The 22,632-nt window shown below is 44.4% G+C and overlaps 1 protein-coding gene across 1 annotated transcript in view; it reads right to left on the bottom strand.

The window, feature by feature from the left end:
* Positions 1-22,632, bottom strand: part of LOC146797518 (inter-alpha-trypsin inhibitor heavy chain H4-like) — a 548,934-nt gene that overhangs the window by 359,509 nt on the left and 166,793 nt on the right. Inside the window, exon 10 of the mRNA XM_085627617.1 lies at positions 14,315-14,496. Within this exon, the coding sequence (XP_085483743.1) occupies positions 14,315-14,496 (182 nt within the window). The remainder of the gene's footprint in view (positions 1-14,314; positions 14,497-22,632) is intronic.

Consider the following 22,632-nt stretch of genomic DNA (forward strand, 5'->3'; position numbering starts at 1 on the left):
GGAGATTTCAATATACATATGGACAATGGAAAAGACCCTCAAACAAATTCCTTGTCGGAGACGCTGCAGGCCTGCAACATGTTCCATCTATTTCTTCGGCCACCCATGAGAAGGGCCATACCCTAGACCAAATCTTTCACAACTTTGACATATCAGTAATCTTACCGCTTCCCATTACCTGGTCGGACCACCTCCTATTAAAAATCGCCATTCCCAACTCCGCCACAGCCCCTCGGGCTAACGCAGGGCAGAGGGTCCCTAATTACACAACGTTCCACAAAATATCTATCCCGATGTTAGCAGACACGCTCGGTCGTTCCTCACCGGAGCTGTCTGGCTGCCCTGACTCGGACGCCCTCTCAATAGATTCATGGCTCCGAACCAACATTGATGCAGCGGTACCGGTTGTTTTCAACTCCTCAAAGAGGTTGCCCCCCCCCCCAGATCCAAGGTTTAACGATTCTCTCCGATCTAACAAAATAAATTGTTGAAAAATGAAATGGAAATGGCGTAAATCCTAACTACCTGAGGACAGGATGGTGTACATCGATACATTAAAAGCTCATTACATTCTCGTGAAGGCAGCCAAGTAAAACTTCTTTCAAACCAAGATAGAAAATACCCAAAATAAGAGTAAGGAAATCTTTAGCATAGTTAAATCCCTTACTGCCCCGAAAGCCAGCACAAAGGAAGGGCCATGCACGGAAGAATGGTCTAAGCAAATAGCTCAATTCTTCCACAAAAAGATCTCCGTGATCCAACAAGCCTTTACTAACATCTCAGAGGAAGAACTGACCTTCTACCTTAGTTCTAATAGCAAATTCCACCTCTTGGATCCTCCATCTCTACTAGCTTTCTATGAGTTTCAGCTTGAAGAGTCACTGACCCTTCTCCAAAGCATTAAGTCTGGCTCTCCTACGGACCCATGTACAGCGAATATCCTGAACCTATTAGCTCCCACCAAAAACTCCACGGTAAACCAGCTCTTTAATGCTTCCCTCTCCTCAGGCAACATGCCTAAATATGGAAGAATGCTAAGATGATTCCACTGATAATAAAGGCTAATGCCAAACCGACGGACCCTGCCAACTACAGGCCAATTTCCCTTCTTCTGGCCCTCTCCAAAGTATTAGAGAAGCATGTAAACAAGGCCCTTCAAAAACACATTGAAGATGGGAAGCTCCTTCATGAGTCCCAATCCTGTTTTAGGGCTAGCTACAGTACGGGGTCCGCTCTGCTGGAAGTGACTGAATTTCTCAAGGATAAGCTGGACCAGGGAGGCAAGGCTGTTCTGATGCTGCTCGATCTGTCGGCGGCATACGATACGGTCCCACATGAAATGTTCCTGGACAGACATGCTAACATCGGCCTGGGGGACACCACCTTAACATGGATGTCATTCTTCTTGGCAAATAGATCTCAGGACATCTGTCTCGCCCCTTTCTCATCCCCGGTTCCGGCCATGAATGTAGGTGTCCCTCAGGGCTCCATTCTCAGTCCTACCCTTTGTAATATATATCTATCCCCCCTTGCATTTCTGGTAGAGGAAGAGGGCACCAAAATTGTTTCCTAATCTGATGACACTCAGCTGATTTTTACGTGTGAAAAAGGAACCAACTTTGACGGGGCAATGATTAGGTCTTGCCTCACAAAGGTTTTTAACTGGCTTAAGATCAATCAGCTGAAGTGCAATCCTGACAAAACTGAAGTTGTTTTCTTTCGTAATCCAGAAACGCCTGACTGGAGCTTTTGGTGGCAATAAGGAATTGTCACAGACAATACACTCTCCATGCACTTTAAAATCCAAAATCTAACTGACGTTTGCTTTGGCATACTCTGGATGCTAAAAAAAATCCTGCCACTGTTACCACTTGAGAGCAGAAAGACTGTGGTACAGGCTCTGGTGACATCAAAGCTTGACTATGTCAACAGCTAGTACCTCGGTCTTCCCAAATCCCTTATCCAGCGCCTACAAGTGGTACAAAACGTGGCGGCCAGAGCCATCCTGAGACCTAAACCCAGATCTAGTATGACCCCTATTCTTAAGTCTACACTGGCTCGGCATAAAAGAACGGATCGACTTTAAAGCGATGACCATTTTCTTTAAAGCTTTCCAGGGCTTAGGAGCCGGCTACCTAAATTAGCACGTTAATCACTACACAGCATCTAGACCCCTAAGATCTTGCAATGTCAACCTGGCCATTGTGCCTAAAATATGCTGTGCCCGCACTGAAGGCAGATCCCTCGGCTTTCTAGGCGCAAAATTGTGGAATAGCCTCCCTGAGTCTTTGAGACTAACCACAGACCTATTCTCTTTCAGGAAGAACTTAAAAACCTGGCTTTTTAATAACTGATGGTTCATTTACGCACATTTTCCATCCGCTTTCACGCGTCAGGACACTCTAGTCTGAGTAGCTGCGCGCTTTATTAAATACACTATTTAATTTCATTAGGTCCCTGACAGTGCAAAGGAACACTCGTCCAAATTCTAAGGGCCTCATTTATGAGGCCTTGCTTCACTTTTATGCTGCCGGTGCGTCACTTTTTGTGATAAATGTGCCATGTTGCGCCCTATTTACAAGGCGGATGCGTCACTTTGTAAACCTCTGCACCACATTATACCTACACGAGGTATAATGCATGCTGGGTGGGTGTTGCCCCGCAAAAAGCCTCGTAGAAATCTATGAGAACTCAGTGCGCCACTTCTAGGACGCCATTATGTCAATATCTTACACCTGCCTCACAGCAGGCGTAAGACTGATGCAGGGTATTTCACTTGGGCTTGCCCCATGTGAAAGGACACATTGCTGGAGTTGCGTCTATTTTCAGACACACCCCAGCAATGCATCACTTTTGCGCTTACAGATACGTCAGAAATACTGACGTATCTGTAACTCTTTGCGACATGATGCGTCATACAGTAAATATGACGCATCCATCATGTCGTAAGGAGGGTGCACTAAGAAGTGACACATCCCTGTTTTCACACAGCGATGCATCACTTCTCATAAATAAGGCCCTAAATGTGTTTACATCGAATATTCAGGGATAGTTATGTGTGTTTTCAATATTATAGCACAACAGCAGCTCACCAATATTACTGCAAATAATCTTTGTGACACCCTCCCATTTCTTATATGTTAGGCCTTGTTTTGATGTAAAAGAAACTTTTTTATGTATATTGCATGAAACATAAACAAAACTTTCTCTGCAAAATGGCTGTACTAGACTAGACTCTCACACATCGGGTACATAAAAAAATAAATTAAATTAAAACAGTCTTTAAAACAATCTGTTTAAGAAATATTCAAGGTCATTAAAGCAAAACACTGGAGAACGGAGCTGACCCTATCAGGGGGGCCCCCTGAAAGGCTGGGGCCCTGGGCCAGAGCCCACTTTGCCCATGCATTAAAACATCTCTGTCTGCCGGACTCCTGCTCTACTGTGCCAGTCGTGCTGCTTGCTTCCTTCCTTGCCTGATAGTCAGATGGACTGGACCTGCATCTCTACATCCCCAGAGCCAAGTGACTCCAAGGGTTTGCTGCATTAAATTATGTTCTGAAGTCTCAGGGATATCAAGGTGTTCATTCAACCCTGCTATAGAAATGGACTTTGATAACTGTGAGTCGTGTGCTGCCAAATGGTGCCAATCTAGTCCAGAGCCCTTGGAAGTGGGTTTCCTGGCTACCTTCAAGCAAAATCCACACAGAGTTGGACTTGCTCTTGTTGGAACAGATGCATTCCCTTCGATGCTGATGAATTGCAGCTCTGAGGACAACACATTGCTGGCAGTGCAACACAATGACAACGCATTGCCTTCACTGCCAGGGGTAAGACAATGACGCATCTCTCACCTACGCGACTCAGAATTGGTGCATTGCCTACAATCCTCCGATTCAATGCTAACGCATCACAGCTTGCTCCTTGACCTCAATGCTTCTTCCGTGAAGGTACTGTTTTCACTGGCTCCTGCGAGGCTCCTGTATTCAACCTGCGCTCCATCGTGGTCGGCCTGACTTTTCAGATTTGACCCAGCCCAGCACAACCAGATAGCCCTGGTTGGCTCTTTATGTTTCTAAGCACTATATTTCAAAATAATCTTTAAAGATTCATAACTCCGGTTCAACTTATTGTATGGTTGTTTTTTTGGTCTTGTTTTGTTCATTAAATTAAGCTATATTCTTCTAACCAGGAGTGGTAAATTTTTGTGTGGTGTTTTCACTGTTTTACTGTTTGAAGCGTCTCACAAATACTTCACCCATTGCATCTTAAGTTAAGCCTGACTGCTCTGTGGCAAGCTACCAGAGGGTGAGCACAAGTTAATTAAGGGTATTTTTCTGAATTATGATGACTAGGATTGTGGTTCCTGCTTGGACAGGGTACATACCTCTGCCAACCAGAAACCCAACTTCTAACAGCTGGCATCTATAAAAGATCTATTGGTTTTGCCAGTGCTTGTTTTCTATAAAGGGCGTTGTCTTATACTCACCCTTATGTATTATACTGTATTGTAATATGCCGCTTTAGAAGTCTGTAAAGAGGGGAGTGCATTGGTAGGTGTCTGACCTTAGCTGTAATTATGACCAGCTGAGACAGAATTTGATATAGTAACTGGGATTTAAAGTACTCAGGATTTGGATCGAATCATGAGATGTGCAGTTTTCTTCAGAGACACATATAATATTCAGGTGCTTTGACAAAAGTAAAGTGAGTGTATGTCCTAGTTCTGTACTCGAAACAGAACATATGAAAGTCAGTAACAACTCAGTTAGGAATTTAGGGGGACATACTGAAAGATGGGAGATATGCCTCTTTGTGCAAACCTGTGGTTTATTTAAAAAAAAAAATGTCAGGTAATGGGGAGGTAAACCCGATAAATATGTAACTTTCCTATTCGATTTCTATGCCTCTAATTTGGCCTATGAATTACACATTTCTATTGTGCTGTGCATGCTTTGTCCCATTTTGGGCAGAATGCTTGATGTTGGATTTATCAGCTTATGATATGTTTACTTATTTTTGGAGTTTGCACAAAATGGTGGGTGATGGTGCATACATATATTTATTTTCTGCAAAGGTTTATTTACTATTTACAACCCTGATAAAGTAGGAGGCTTGAAAGCCAAACAATGAAACGTGTTGGCTGTGTAATGTGCAATACCAATCTATACAAATGTATGTACAGTAATTAAGGAATCAAACAAATTGGTGGATCAAATTAAAGACAACGGATAATTCACGACTCCTTGTTGGATATTTAATTTTCTTTGAACTCTGAGTGCTCAGGGCAATTGTTTTGTATTAGTTGAACCCTCTCTTTTTGGGTTATATTTGGGGTTATTTGGTGGCCAACCCTTGCCCTTGATCACCACTCATTTGTAACTTTTATTTACTTTTCACTGGGTTTGTATGGAGAGCACCCTGTTCTTGCCTGGCCACCCTGTTTTCTCTGTGTTTGTCATAAGAGGTGAAGATTGGTTTAGACACACATAATATTCAAGTGCTTTAACGAAAGGAAAGCGAGCGTATGTTATAGTTCGGTACTCAAAACAGAACATATATGAAAGTCATTAACAACTCAGGAATGTAAAGGGACAAATTGAAAGATGGGAAATGTCTGTCTTTATGCAGATATATGGTTTATTTTAAAAAAAGAGTGTCAAGGGTAAAGGGGAGGGGAATCGGAGCACTAGAGTGACTCTGACCAGATGCAAATGTAACTGGAGTGGTACTCAACTAAAACCTAAGAGCACAGGCAAAAGGGAGATGGAGGAAAGTGGAAAAATGTCATCAACAAACTACATCTGGTAATAGACAAGACAGCACAACAAAACCAAGAGCAAAAAGTGTTGAAAGCTGCCTGTATACTACAGGAGTCTGCAGAGAACCTCGAAGAGCACAGCAAGATTCCTCTCTTAACTCCCAAGGCTTGCTACACAGCTGTCAGTCGCCAGTGCACTTTGACAATGAGTTAGACTTCTCAGCCGTAGGGTGGTCTTCCACCAAACCTTTTGCCTTCAACCTTGTACTTTTCTGAATTCGTTTTTGTTGGCCTTAAGACTGCGATGTTTGACACTGCTAACCAGTACTAAAGTCCTTGTACTCACTCCCTGAAACATGGTAAAATTGGCTTACACCTAAATGGAAAATTTAATGTACTAGTTATTCTCAAGTAAAGTGGTATACTACATACCCAGGACCTTAAAGTTAAAGGCTAACAGTGGCCTACACCACCTATTGTGCCACCCACTTAAGTAGCCCCTTAACCCATGTCCCAATTCTGCCATTGTAGCTTGAATAGAGTTTTAAACTGTCAATTCGACTTGATGAAATAACCCTCTTAACAAGCCTAGACTCCCCTTTTATTATATGTGTCACCCTACCGGTAGGCCCAAGGTAGCCCATAGGGCAGGAGGCATTGTAATTAAAATGTAGGACATGTACTTTTAAGTTTTATATGTCCTGGTGGTAAAAAATGCCTACATTAATTTTTCAGTACTGTGAGACCTACCTCTCCCATAGGATAACATTGGGCTGCATGCAATAAATGCTAACTTTTATTTGGGAACATGTAAACATTTCTAGTTTGGTGTCAGAGAAATTATAATTTAAAACTCTATTCAATGGTAAAGCTGGAATTTAAGTTGCAATATTCAAAATGCAGCTTTTAGAAAGTTGGCATCTTTCCTACCTTAACTATTTGGTGCCTGCAGCCTTTTTCTGAGTCACATGACTGAGTGTAGTTAGCAGTTGGACTTTGATTATTACTTCCAGACAGCCACAAAATAAATAGATTAGGTGTGCCTTATCAGTGGACTGCTCCCTTCCTTGCTCAGCTCTGCCTGGTAGCTGCTGCCCTCAAGCTCCCTGCTGCTGACCTTCTGACCAGAGGGTCAGTGGTTCGAGTCCCTCCTTCACCCACAGGCACCCGCCTACACCTTATTCCTGGTGGTCTGGTGGTAGAGCATCAATGCTCTGCTACTATGCTGCTCTCTGACTCTATTTTTCTATCTTTTTCCACCGTTTCTGCACTTTTATTTGATTATTTTTCTGTCCTTTTCACCCTTTTGCACTTTTTTCTCCTTTTGATTTTGCGGCTCTTGTTCCCTGCTGCAGTGATCCCCGACTGCCCTGTCCCCCCTCCAGTGACACTTTGCAGCTCCCTGGGTTTCCCACCTCCCGGCTGTCCAGCCCCCACCACCCTACTTAATGGCAGCCGTGCCAAAGGTGCAGCGAAGGCAAACCAATCTGTGCCCTTCCGTGCCTGGATTGCGCCCAGCACCACGGACTCTGATCCTCACACCTTCCACCGATACGATGCCAGCACTCTCCCCACCCTCAACACGGGATGCCATACTGCCTGCCACCATGTGTCACCAAAGGACACCCAAGGACCTTTCTCCTGCTGAAACTACCGCTGCGCCCTCAACTACCTCTGCACTTCATCTCCACTTGCCTCCCAGCTGACCAACAGCACAACCGACCGGCTCAGCTGAATCCCCATCAACACGCGCTCCCTCCACTAACGCAGCACAGAAATCTGGGACCTCCTTGACTCTGTTGCTCCGAAAATAACCTTACTCAAGGAAAGCTGGACAAACCCCAGCTCTGGCCCGGACATTGCCACCACTATCCCCGACAGCTACAAGATCACCCACTCACCAGGAGAAGGCATCACCATTTTCCACAATAACACCCTCTGTCTAAACATCCACTCGAACAACCCAATGACAACCATAGAACACCTCCACTTCCAGATCTAGACCAACCCTAACACCACCCTCAATGGCACCTTCGTCTACAGACCTCCTGGCCCCTGCCCAATCTTCACCAACTTCATCGCACCCCAGGCTCTTGCATCCACTGATTACATCCTATTCGGTGACCTCAACTTTCAACTGGACAACCCCAATGACCAGAACACCGCATGACTTCTGTAGAACCTCACCAACATCAGACTCAAGCAGCTAGTCACCTCTCCCACTCACTCAGTGGGACACATGCTCAGCCCTGTCTTCTCTGCCAGTGAAAACATCACCTGCAGCCACACCACCGAACTCCGCTGGACCGACTACCACTGCATGCACTTTGCCTTCACCACACCCACCGTACACCATCGACCTCACCACCCCCCCACTACAGCTGGAACAAGGTCACTGAAGAACATCTCACCACCTCTCTCAGCACTACCACACTGCTGACATCCACTGACGCTAATACCTTAGCACGCAACCTTCACAGATGGATCTCCAACTGCTCCGACACTCTGGCACCCCTTAAGAAGGCGCCAGCAAGCAACACTCCAAGAAAGTGAGCTGGTTCACTCCCACCCTCCATGAGTCCAGGCTCACCTGTAGACAACTCGAGAAGAGATGGAGGAACAACAAAACCCCTGAAACCCATGCAACCTTCAAAGCGGCCTTCACTGTACACCACCTCCTCCTCAAAACCACAAAGAAATCATCCCTCCAAGATAGAATCAACACCAACACAGACAACAGCAAAGAACGCTTTGCCATTTTCAAGGAGTTTGCCAGGCACAACAGTGAGACCACAAACATTCCACCCTCCCAAGACTTCTGCAACAAACTTGGCTCATTCTTCCTTCACAAGATCAGGCACACCTACAACAGTTTTGATACCCAAGACCCTCCATGAAGAGTGTCCAATCTGGAGCCTCCTCGGACCCTTGCCTGCACCATATATTCCATAGAGCAGCCACCTCCTTCTCTCCAGAGCTTTGCCACACCATTAACTGCTCCATTGAGACGCCATCTTCCCCGATGACTGGAAATACACCAAGATCAACCCCCTGCTGAAGAAGCCATCCGCCAACTCAGTAGACCTCAAGAACTTCAGCCATCAACGTCAAACCCTCCGAGTTCATCGATGCAAACCATGCCCTGGTCGTTTTTCAATCCTGCTTCTTAAGCAACCACAGCACCGAGACCACACTCCTCGCCGCAACCGACATCTGCTCCCTCCTCAACCAGAGTGAAACCACAGCCCTCATCCTTCTGGACATCTTGGCCTCCTTCAATCCTGTCTACCACCACACCCTAATAACGAGTCTCCACGACACCAGCATCCGCAACAAGGCCCTGGACTAGATCCACTCCCTCACCGGTCAAACATAGAAAGTCAGACTGCACCCTTTCTCCTCAGAACCCACGGATCAGCTGTGGAGTTCCCCAGCCCCAACCTCTTCTACATCTACATGGCCCCCCTTGCAGCCATAATCAGGAACCATGGACACAACATCATCCACCTCCTACGCTGACGGCACCCAGCTGTTCGCTCCCACAGCCACCAGAATCAACTTGCACAGCGGGATGAAGGCTTTGCCACCTGGATGAAAGTCCGTTGCCTCAAACTAAACTCGGACAAGGCCAAAGTCCTCATCTTGGGACCTACCCCCTCAACTTGGGATGACTCCTGGTGGCCTGCCACATTTGGAAACCCCACGCACAAAACCTCGGCATCATACTGGACTCATCGCTCACAATGAACCACCCGATCAACATTGTATCCTCATCATGCTTCCACACTCTTCGCCTGCTTCGAAAGTCATTCATATGGATCCCACTAATTCCAGAAAGACAGTCACCCACACACTCATCAGCAGCAGACTCGACTATGGCAATGCACTCTATGCCAGCACCAACTACAAACTATAAAACATTCAAAATTCCGCAGCCAGACAGGTCCTAAATATCCCCTGCCGCAGCCACATCACCTTCGAGAACTCACCTGGCTTCCAGTTAAGAAAAGAATCACTTTCCAGCTCCTCGCACATGCCTACAAAGCCCTCCACGATGCAGGACCAGCATATCTGAACCGCCGCCTCTCATTCCACAGACCCAGCAGACACCTCCGCTCTGCCTAACTGCCCCTGGCCACCACCCTACGGATCACAAGACTAGAACCAGAGTAAGATCGTTCTCCTACCTCGTACCTGGAACACACTGCCTCTCACCTTAGGCGATCCCCGTCGCTCACCCAATTCAGGAAGGATCTCAAGACCTGGTTTTTTGACTGAACCCCAGCACCCAGTCGAATTAGCAGCCACCCTGCCCTCCCCACACCCCTCACCACATTTAGACTCTCGCGGGCGAGAAGCTGCATTTACAAACCCCTTATTTATTAATTGAATGCCTAGATGTGCCATAACAGACAGGATGGGGGTCGTGCTGGGCATAGCCCGACTTCCAATTGAATAGGTTGTGCCCTATCTGCACATAAAGGACTTGTCACCACTGCATTATTCATGCAGCCAGCTTGGTGCCAGAGCAGAGGAGGCAGAAAACATCAAGCACTTCAGAGGGAATTCTCTAGAAACTTCTCCTACTTCAAAGAAGGCACCAGGTATAAAAATAGGACCCTTGGACCCACATTTCAGTTCAGTTTCTGGACCTGTGGAAGGACTTTCAGAAGACTGCCTATTGCTGTGGCCTGCTGTGTACTTGAGAAAATGACGTTGGTGCACCTGGAATTAATATTTGCTGCCTGAAGTCTACCTTGAGCCCTCAGAGGCATGCCCTGTTGCTTGAGTGCTGTTCCACTGTTTGAACCCAGGACTACCAGAGTGACTCTAAGAGCTAATTGGCTGGCCTCCTGATCAGGGGCTTGAGGACAGAAAGGCCTCCAACCATCTTGAACCTGCACCCGCACTCAGCCTGACTGAGTCCTAACTGCACCAAATGGTGCCCTTCCAGTCCTGAACCCTTGGTGGTGGTGTTAAAAGATTACAAGGTACCAAGGGTAAGTTGCTAGTGAAGTGTGTTTGTCTGCTCAGGTCAGTTTCAGCTCCACAGAGTACGCTCGCAGAGTGAATCAGCAGGAACAAATGCCCTCACACACCTAGGTAGGTGTCATGCTTCATCATTGGGCTTTTTCCCAATGTCAGGCCAGCACTGTGATGCCCGTTGGGTACCTTGTCTAATTACCTGGTGCATGTATGCTGGACCTTGAGGAACTCCAAGCCCTTCTCTTTTGATATAGATGTTAAAAGGTGCCCAGATAGCCAAAATTAAAAACTTGAGCCTTAGAAACATATTTGGCTAAAAACTGCTGTGAGAACCGAGAGGAAACCTGGACCGACCTGCCCATCTATCCACCCAAGGTGCATCACAGGTCGGCCTGACTTTGTGGCTGCTCCCACTACGTTCTTCTCCGCAACAGTAAATCCTGGTAAGCAGTCCTTCAACAAAGTATCCAACCTCATGAAAATCTCATCAGCTACAGCCCCCAGCTTCGCCCCACTGTAGATTTTTGACTTCCAAAAAAGAGACTAAGTCCGAACGTGGAAATCTTCACTGCAACTCCGTCTAGCGACTCCCCGATGACATCTCTTTTGCGGACGCTGCCTGCAGCCATGCCACACTTGAATACTACCTTCTCAGAAACTTTTTCTTCAAATCTCTTCTAAGTCTGAAGGTAAATGTTGACTGGGCCCAAAGCACTTTTTGTATCCAACTGGCGCTCGATGTGGCTAGATGTCCGTAGTTGGTGCTTTGACCTTTTAGGCACTAGTTTTTACCTTGAACTTTAAAAATCCATAACTCCGGATTTACGGATAGGATTATTGTTGTTTCGATGTGGAAAAATGTGTTAAATATACTCTATTTCTCTGAATTAAAGTGGTATTTTTCTTGTGTTCAGTTTTCACTATATTACTGTTTGTGTGCTGCACACATACTTTACACATTTCCTCTAAGTGAAGCCTGACTGCTGTTGTGCCAATCTACAAAAGGGTTAAGCACTGGTTAATTTAGTGTCCTTTGTGGTTCATTATGACAGGGATTGTAGTTGTTGCTTTAGCAGGGTTAACACCCCACTCAAACAACAATCCAATTTCTCAAACAACACATGATCGTTTGAGGGTCCTGTAAAAACAGGGGGGCTACTCCCGAAATATACACTGCAATATGAATTCAAAAATGTTTCCGGACAAGAGAAACTTGCTTTGATGAGCACAGTAACTTCATTAGTGGCAGAGATGCCTTTATCTGAGTGGTACGTATGTGTGCCTGCGTACCTATGGTAGCTTTTGCACTGCTGCCATCTGAGCTGTACCTGTTCTGACTCCATTAAAAAAATCTTTGGCGACAGAACCTGGATTTTTCAATGTCCGTTAAAAGTGAGCGCCCAGGTTTGGCAATTTTCTTTCACTCTTGTTCTAATGCCACCCTGAGAACTGCTCAGTGTTGCAATCCTGGCCCATCCAAAGCCTCCTTCTGCAAAGCACAGCCTTCCAAACCTGGAACCATGCACCTCCCATCCAGCTCATTCTTCAGCTGGGAAACCTCAGTCCATATTGCAAGTCTCCTTCCCCCAACCCACCACTGGTAGAGGTTGAGTTAACAGAGCCTGAGTTCCTCCAGTCCACCCATACAGCACCATCACCTTCCACGATCCACTCTTTGCTCCCCATGCAGCGAACGCCACGCACACGGTGGGTTCTCTGCTCTCCACCCCCTCCCCCACTTTAAATACACTGCCTGTGTATGTGACAGATCATCCAGTGTGTACACCACGGGGCACCTGACTTTCACCTCTTGGTATTAGTTTTGTCCTCCTGCGCCCTGTCCTCTTCCTTTATATCGTTCTACTGCTCGTGTGCCGATTTGCCATATATGTCTTAGCTAAATTTACCAGAATGAGTGGCGTAGCAGGAGCTTTTGCCCCCCGGGGCGGTCCCTGAGTTAGCTGCCCGGTGACAGCCAGTGCAGATAAGAGCAGGGGAGGGGGGTGTCAACGAATACACTTTTTAAAAAGTAAACTTACCTTGCGCTCGCCGCTGCCCCCAAAAAGGTGCTGACTGGGGCAGACCGTCCCCCAACCACGCAACTGCCAGAAATTAAATTCTTAAAAATAGAAAAGTTCTTCAACTGAAGCACAAAAATTTTACTTATGTTTCTATTGGTCCTCTGCTAAATGATACATGGAGATGTGGAATGTTTGCAAACTTCTTGTTATTCTTTGATGCACCATCTGTCTATTGCGATTTAACTGTCTATTCGCGTATCATACACCCCCCGCTCTGGTATATAAAAACTGGGGGAGAGGATTTGGCCTAACTGCCAATAGCTTATTGCGGGCGTCCGCGGATTATCACTTGCCGCTGACCCATGCACTGATTTCTACTATCCGGACTTCGCAGAGCATTTGAATTAACTCTTCAGATTATTTATACTCTTTGGATCGTCTCTTCATACTATATCATTTTAGACCTTCGCGAAACATCAGACGCTAGCTGGGTCTACTCTTTTCCTTTACGTTCTTGCATCATGTCGATCATTTATCGGGAAGGCCGCTCCCTGCCAGGTTGATGCCGCCATCTGGTGGATGAATTAATTAGTGTCTTTTTGATTACTGCTGGCTCCTAATACTCTGCATATTATCATCATTATACAGACCCCCATTGGACCCCTGCTTTGATTCCACAGTTAATCCCTGAAGAAGGTGATACCCCGCCCTCAGTGGGGGTTACACCGAAACACGCGTCGGCGTGTCTCTGGAAAACAATTAGCCCTTGGTCCCTATGCATCTTATTGTTTCAATCAAGTATCATATGTCCACATGATCTTGATTATTCCTCTATTCATCCATTGATCCTAGTTCTCTTGTCACCTTTGATGTTAACATACACCAATGGTGGATCCTGAATTTGAAATGTATGTGATTCTCGAAAGAACATATACTGATATATTTCAAAAATCTTTGCTATATTGTTTTTGTATAGGGAATTGATATCAATTTCGGACACTATGTTTGATGATTGTTTATACATTTTTTATAGTCAGAATGGGATATGTGAGTGGTTGTATGTTTGAAGGAATGGTATGTAAGGTGGTTCATGGGAATCTGCACTTTCATTTACAATTTTGTTGTATATATTTTACGATGATAATAACAAAAACAAAATACTACTAGTTTTTTTCTCTTGGCTTGAGCACATGGTTTAGCGGGAAAATCATATTTGACGACTTAATTGCGTTTTCTCGAAAATCGACAGGCAGTGCACTTTTGTTATTTCACTAACTGCTAGGGCGGACAACCCCAAATCTGGAGAACCGGGTTCGAGCCCAACATCCTGCAATTCTGGGAAAATCACTTAATCTTCCCGTGCCTAACAAAAATGAATGTGTCCTCATGTAACGCAACTGGTGCTCGTGTAAAGCGCTCTGATACCCGATACCTTGGGGTTAAGTTTACACTAAAAAAAAATCTGTAAAATTAAAAAAATAAAACTTCAAATAACTAAATACATAAACTCATAAATAATTGAATAAAATACAAAGGTCATAAATACCTTAAGTTGTAAAGCAGAATCTGAATCTTCATATATGCGGCGAGCTAGACCTCCATTTTCCAGTGCCATCTTCTCTAGGAACTTGTAGTCCACGTCGAAGCCAAACCCAAGGCAATACAATGCATACTTCTTATTTATGCTAGTCTTTACATTAGCTTGAATTCTTTCAATGTATGTTTCACCTGTGTTAACCCGAAAACAGCATATTTAGATTGTATACTTTCATAATATATATTTGTTCACAATATCATTTTCTTCTGGTTGCACTTGAACATGGTAGCGAAGAGTTATGTAATTGAAAATTAAAGTAACACTTTTATTTGCTACTTACTCCTCACTGTCACCTGGGCAGTAACTGGACAGAGGATCATAAGTCATTTTTAGGTCGAGCATTCGAGACCTCTTGTATATACTTTAGTATATACTTATATGTGTATGCACTTTGTGGGCTCTGGAGATCAGCCCTAGGGCTTGTCTGCTTCCGCTTAGGGACTTTTTGTCTGTTCAACTGCCTCTATTTAACTTTCTTGATAGAAAACGACCAGCAGATGTCAGTAAAATACCAGAATCACTTAAGCATTCTCTAGATTCCAGTCCATAGAAATTGTCTTCCACGAGCACACGTCGACAATACTATTTTTGTCAAATCCTGTATTTTCAGTGATATGACCACCGACGGCTCTGATTTTATATTAAAAACAGAGCTTTGGACTATACCATTTCCGACTGAAAGGCAATATTTCTCTTCATGTGTTCACATATCTGGCATGTCACACAGTTTGGTGCTTATTTTCCCTCCATGTGAAAGAACAGTAGATGTTTCAGCACCCAGGCTAATGTGCTGCATAGCTAAAAACATATAAGGTCCCAGAGGCGAGACCAATTGCATTGCAAATGCTTGTTTCACTTCTGCCCAATTCCAAACATCTTTGGTAAATACAAGAGTTGCTGAAGTATTACTAGCAGGTCACCCTGTAAAATCGCACACCTCCTAGTAAATATCTGGGATGCCTCTAACAACGTTGTTACTGCTGGAAAGTATTGCGGAAATCGCTGCTTGAGCTAGTGTCAAGCCATTTATTTGACAATCTTGCTGTTATGGATGAAATGGATGCTAGTAATAAGCTAACTTACCATTCTGCACAAAGCAACAACTTGCGAAGAAAGTACAAAGCCTAGGGGCATCTGTTTCACTGTACATCTCACAATGCATCAGCTTCAGCTGCATCACCATAATTTAAAGTGAGAATCCATGGGTGTTCTTTGAGATTCAGACCTTCCATTTGGTAGTTCTTTGTGGCATGCCTTGGGAAATATGCGAGAATGGTGTGTGGGTGATATGAACACAAGCTAAGGGACTGATTCACTTTACTATGAAAAGTCGGTAGGGCAATAGTGGAATCAGTCATGCTACCTCTGAAAAACCCTTACATCCGAGGAAGAGAAAATTACCTGCAAGGATCAACTCAATGACTATTACTTACATTGCTTAAATATTAAGAGCATGTAGGCGAGGAGGAGGTGTATTTTCATGTCAGTTATACTTCTGAAGAGATCTTGGTGCTGTAGCAAAGTCAGTTGCATGTCAGCGGGTCTCCTCGCACAGCTGCCAAGAATAGGTTAGAACTGATCACAAATCATATCAATGCCTCTGAAAGTCCTGCAGAGTTAATGCCTTTATGTTTACTTTAGTGATCACCAGACCCACCAACTTCTCAGAGGTACTGGCCTGACATGGACAAACTTTTCCTCAGCCTTACCAGCTTTAATGAGGCACTTGATGAGGAGGGCACTGACTCTCAATGAGCACAACTGGCCTTCAACCACCAAAAAGGCATTACGTAAACATCTGACTGGTTGTGTTCATCCTGATCAGGCTTTCACAAGCTTTGGTATTATATGTATGGAGATGCATCTGCCTCTGAAGAATTACCATGGCATCTGATAAACTATCATGGTATATCACCATATGTTACCAAGCAAAACCAAATGTTCTGAAACGTCAAATATGTGTGTGACTTACTGCATCCCAGGCCACTGAGACTTTCAGAGGCAGTGGCCAGGAATGTGATTGATTCATCTCAGGTACCCCCGTAAACAGTGTAAGGTCATATATGAGTAGCTTCACCATAAACTTTCTTCATGCATGCATCAAAGGTCCTTTAGGAGGTAGATTGTGCCTCATTTCCGCCAGATTTTGAGAAGTATCAACTGAGATGTGAATGACAATGTCCTTGCTGAGACACCAACTGACCTGACAACTTACATATAGTATTATTATTATTATGATTTTTGTTGTTATTATTATTATAATTTGATGGTGCTTATTATTGTTATTAGTGTTATTATTATTATTATTATTATTATTATTATTATTATTATTAATAATAATAATCACAATAATCATAATAATAATAATAATGTTATCTTTATTGTTATTATTATTGTTGTTGTTATTATTATTATTATCATTGTGATTTTGATGATGATGATGCTTATTATTATTATTAGTATTATTGTGGTTGTGATTTCGATTATTGCTATCATTATTATTATTGGGATTGGGATTATTATATCAGTAGTAATTTTAGTAGTAATGGTAATAGTAGTATAACAACAAATAGAATAAAACTTATTAAATGAATATTAAGTATTATTAATATTATTATTATTAGTAGTAGTAGTAGTAGTAGTAGTAGTAGTGTTATGGAAGTTAGCGCATAATCGGGATGTGTGACACACTGTCCCAGCTAAACTAATCATTCCGAGGTCATCTGACATGAATATGGCTCTGTTAATTAGTCTAAATGCTGACTATGTAATTTACCTGGAAGTGATGGACTTAGATGCGATCCTAGCATGCAGGTGACACTGGCGGCCTATCAGATGAGAGGTCAATAGTACTGCAGCAGGCGTGTCTAGCGTCTCCCACCATCCCCTTCATGCCTCAGCATTTATACTAAGCCTGGGCAAAGCACTACGCTACGCTTGTGTAGTTTGCGAAGTTTGCGCTAATTCGCACTACGCGTATTGCACGTAGCACAGTGCAAACACGCGTAGCGTAGCGTAGCGTAGTGCAGCGGTCATGTTTTTGCTTGCTCGTGGTCCTCAACGTAAAGTTGGCGACCGCGAGCAAGCAAAATGACATCCCGGCGAGACTTTTTCCTCGTTCGCGATCAGCAACATCAAGTTGCCGATCGTGAGCGGGAAAAATAAACCTCCCGGCGAGCTTCTCAACGCGGGGAGGTCAGGTTTCTCATTGCGAGTGGTCACGTATGCTCGCGACCGCTCGCGATGAGAAACTACCAGTCTGCGTTGAGAAAGCTGCAGCTCGAGTAGCAATCTACACAAGCGACAGAAAACGACCGCTTGCACTGTGCAAGATGCAGTTTGCACTGATTGCACAGTGCGGACAAGCATCCGGCACTGTGCAATCAGTGCGAACAGCATCTTGCACAGTGCACTATGCAGTTTGCGAAGCTACGCGTAGCTCGCGTAGTGCGAAGTGCACTTCGCGTAGCTACACGTAGCGCTACTTCGCAAACTACGCCCAGGGTTAGTTTATACCTTCCCCACGTGTATCCAAGGGACCACCTGAAAGCCTGATGGGTGCACAAACAAATTGTGTGCATGGGGAAATCTGATGCTGTTGTAAATATATGCAACGGAACAGAACAATAGACAACTTCCTTTACTTAATACCATTGAATTTATTTTGCATTTTTAAAAAAGAAGAAAAAAGTGTTACTCATTTGGAAAGCTACCTCAAAGGAGCAACAGAACTGCAAAAAAGGCCTCGATTAGGTTGGTTTGGTGAAATTCATACACCCAAGCACACCACAGTTTGTACGTTTGTCAGAATTATATGTCTGTCAATTTTTACTGACAGATTTTTCGCAGAATAACTTTCTGCAGGTCAAACAGTTTGAAATTTACCAGTTAGAAAAAGGCCTGGTAGAGACAGATACTGATTCAGTGGAGAACTCATTATCACCTTTATTGGCATCCTATAAATAACAAACCCCAGGCTAATCTAGAAGGAAATTGGAAAAGTGTAAAGTACTGGTGAGACATATGGTGAAGATGAGAGAATACCAGTGTTTAGTGGGAAGCAGGGAGAATGAGAGGACACCAAATGAGGATAGGGAGGATAAGGAGATGTCACAAGAAACTGAAAGATGTAGTGAAGAGTGTGATGTAACATAGAGAGAAGCAGTGGACAAAAGAGAGTAGGGGGCAAGACTATGCACACCCCTGAAGATAATACACAGAATGTAACAGAAAGTACACATATGAAAGACAGCTATAGAGAAGCAAGGGACAAGGAGAAGGAAACAGTTGGGGGGAGACAGGAAAGGAGCTGGGTTGCAGAGGTAAAGAGAGTATCAAGAGAACACATGACCTTGTTTTGAGTTTGGGTGTCCGATGGACCACCAAACCAATGGTGGGGGTGCAATGGTGGTAAGACCACCCAATTAAAAGTTGGGGGGTCGAACTGCCATAGGACTGCTGCTGTCAACATCAAGTTGCCGATCGTGAGCGGGAAAAATAAACCTCCCGGCGAGCTTCTCAACGCGGGGAGGTCAGGTTTCTCATTGCGAGTGGTCACGTATGCTCGCGACCGCTCGCGATGAGAAACTACCAGTCTGCGTTGAGAAAGCTGCAGCTCGAGTAGCAATCTACACAAGCGACAGAAAACGACCGCTTGCACTGTGCAAGATGCAGTTTGCACTGATTGCACAGTGCGGACAAGCATCCGGCACTGTGCAATCAGTGCGAACAGCATCTTGCACAGTGCACTATGCAGTTTGCGAAGCTACGCGTAGCTCGCGTAGTGCGAAGTGCACTTCGCGTAGCTACACGTAGCGCTACTTCGCAAACTACGCCCAGGGTTAGTTTATACCTTCCCCACGTGTATCCAAGGGACCACCTGAAAGCCTGATGGGTGCACAAACAAATTGTGTGCATGGGGAAATCTGATGCTGTTGTAAATATATGCAACGGAACAGAACAATAGACAACTTCCTTTACTTAATACCATTGAATTTATTTTGCATTTTTAAAAAAGAAGAAAAAAGTGTTACTCATTTGGAAAGCTACCTCAAAGGAGCAACAGAACTGCAAAAAAGGCCTCGATTAGGTTGGTTTGGTGAAATTCATACACCCAAGCACACCACAGTTTGTACGTGTGTCAGAATTATATGTCTGTCAATTTTTACTGACAGATTTTTCGCAGAATAACTTTCTGCAGGTCAAACAGTTTGAAATTTACCAGTTAGAAAAAGGCCTGGTAGAGACAGATACTGATTCAGTGGAGAACTCATTATCACCTTTATTGGCATCCTATAAATAACAAACCCCAGGCTAATCTAGAAGGAAATTGGAAAAGTGTAAAGTACTGGTGAGACATATGGTGAAGATGAGAGAATACCAGTGTTTAGTGGGAAGCAGGGAGAATGAGAGGACACCAAATGAGGATAGGGAGGATAAGGAGATGTCACAAGAAACTGAAAGATGTAGTGAAGAGTGTGATGTAACATAGAGAGAAGCAGTGGACAAAAGAGAGTAGGGGGCAAGACTATGCACACCCCTGAAGATAATACACAGAATGTAACAGAAAGTACACATATGAAAGACAGCTATAGAGAAGCAAGGGACAAGGAGAAGGAAACAGTTGGGGGGAGACAGGAAAGGAGCTGGGTTGCAGAGGTAAAGAGAGTATCAAGAGAACACATGACCTTGTTTTGAGTTTGGGTGTCCGATGGACCACCAAACCAATGGTGGGGGTGCAATGGTGGTAAGACCACCCAATTAAAAGTTGGGGGGTCGAACTGCCATAGGACTGCTGCTGTCAACATCAAGTTGCCGATCGTGAGCGGGAAAAATAAACCTCCCGGCGAGCTTCTCAACGCGGGGAGGTCAGGTTTCTCATTGCGAGTGGTCACGTATGCTCGCGACCGCTCGCGATGAGAAACTACCAGTCTGCGTTGAGAAAGCTGCAGCTCGAGTAGCAATCTACACAAGCGACAGAAAACGACCGCTTGCACTGTGCAAGATGCAGTTTGCACTGATTGCACAGTGCGGACAAGCATCCGGCACTGTGCAATCAGTGCGAACAGCATCTTGCACAGTGCACTATGCAGTTTGCGAAGCTACGCGTAGCTCGCGTAGTGCGAAGTGCACTTCGCGTAGCTACACGTAGCGCTACTTCGCAAACTACGCCCAGGGTTAGTTTATACCTTCCCCACGTGTATCCAAGGGACCACCTGAAAGCCTGATGGGTGCACAAACAAATTGTGTGCATGGGGAAATCTGATGCTGTTGTAAATATATGCAACGGAACAGAACAATAGACAACTTCCTTTACTTAATACCATTGAATTTATTTTGCATTTTTAAAAAAGAAGAAAAAAGTGTTACTCATTTGGAAAGCTACCTCAAAGGAGCAACAGAACTGCAAAAAAGGCCTCGATTAGGTTGGTTTGGTGAAATTCATACACCCAAGCACACCACAGTTTGTACGTGTGTCAGAATTATATGTCTGTCAATTTTTACTGACAGATTTTTCGCAGAATAACTTTCTGCAGGTCAAACAGTTTGAAATTTACCAGTTAGAAAAAGGCCTGGTAGAGACAGATACTGATTCAGTGGAGAACTCATTATCACCTTTATTGGCATCCTATAAATAACAAACCCCAGGCTAATCTAGAAGGAAATTGGAAAAGTGTTAAGTACTGGTGAGACATATGGTGAAGATGAGAGAATACCAGTGTTTAGTGGGAAGCAGGGAGAATGAGAGGACACCAAATGAGGATAGGGAGGATAAGGAGATGTCACAAGAAACTGAAAGATGTAGTGAAGAGTGTGATGTAACATAGAGAGAAGCAGTGGACAAAAGAGAGTAGGGGGCAAGACTATGCACACCCCTGAAGATAATACACAGAATGTAACAGAAAGTACACATATGAAAGACAGCTATAGAGAAGCAAGGGACAAGGAGAAGGAAACAGTTGGAGGGAGACAGGAAAGGAGCTGGGTTGCAGAGGTAAAGAGAGTATCAAGAGAACACATGACCTTGTTTTGAGTTTGGGTGTCCGATGGACCACCAAACCAATGGTGGGGGTGCAATGGTGGTAAGACCACCCAATTAAAAGTTGGGGGGTCGAACTGCCATAGGACTGCTGCTGCCACCAGGGATCCGTGATCCCTGGCAGTCTTGCTGCAGTTCTGAGGGCCCTAATATGCTGGTAGTGACGCTGTGGCACCTTGAAGCATATGAGGAGTTTCCACCACCACCATAGTTTTCATGGCAATGAGCCTGCCATGAAAAGTGTGGTGGTGAGTAAACAAAGTGGGCCCTACAGGGCCCCCTGTTGACTTTGTGCCAGGGATGCATGCAAGGGGGCACATGGTATGCCTCTCTGTATGCGTGCACCTCCAGTTCCTTGACAGTCCATGTCCTGCAGGAATGTGCAATGGTGTTCACATTGAGGTGTCTTGCTAATGCTCACGTATGAACCTTAGTATGGAACTGCCATGGCACAGCCACACAGGACCGCCAGATCTGGATTCCTGTCTGAATCCGGAGGGCGGTCTCATTATGCTTTTGGTGGTGTGGGAGTGGGGCGTTGGCATGGCGGCCCACTCCCACGCTGCCAAACTCATAATAAGGGCCAAAGTGTCTGACGGAGAGGAAGAGTCTGTAAAATACTACAATCAGACATTCATGTGATGCTATTGACATTGACACTGATGCATTTTATATTACTTTCGAAGACAATTCAATGCTTTTGTATTTTCTTTACATAACCAGCATACAAGTGGCAAAATCAAAACTGAGACACCTTTAGACTTTGCAATAGAATGTTGGCACCTCCTTTCACTCATATGCCCATGATACTCACCATAGTTTCAGGTGGTGCGTGTTATACTGGGTCAAGTGGTCTAAGGTTCCTGCAGGAGAGTGCCTCAGATCAGCTCACAAACATGGTTGTTTTTGTTCAAATATCTCTATTGCTTATGTAAAAGAGAAATACATTTGTAAAGAATGTTAAGTGTGCAAAAGATTTCATAACAAGAGACCTTGAACTGGGATAAAAAGAATTGAAAGCATATCATTATTCAAACAGGTAGGCAAATAAATATATGACATGTAGTATATGTTATACAAATCATCAAATAATAATACAAATCCCAGACATATGGATCCGGCAAAGCAACTACATATATCATGACAAAGACATATAGCAGTTGTATTGTTTAATAAATAAGATCGATCAACAAAGGGAAACATGGGGGAGAAAAAGATAAAAGAATAC

The sequence above is a fragment of the Triturus cristatus genome, chromosome 9 (assembly GCF_964204655.1).
Source record: "Triturus cristatus chromosome 9, aTriCri1.1, whole genome shotgun sequence".
In the NCBI taxonomy this organism is placed as follows: domain Eukaryota; kingdom Metazoa; phylum Chordata; class Amphibia; order Caudata; family Salamandridae; genus Triturus; species Triturus cristatus.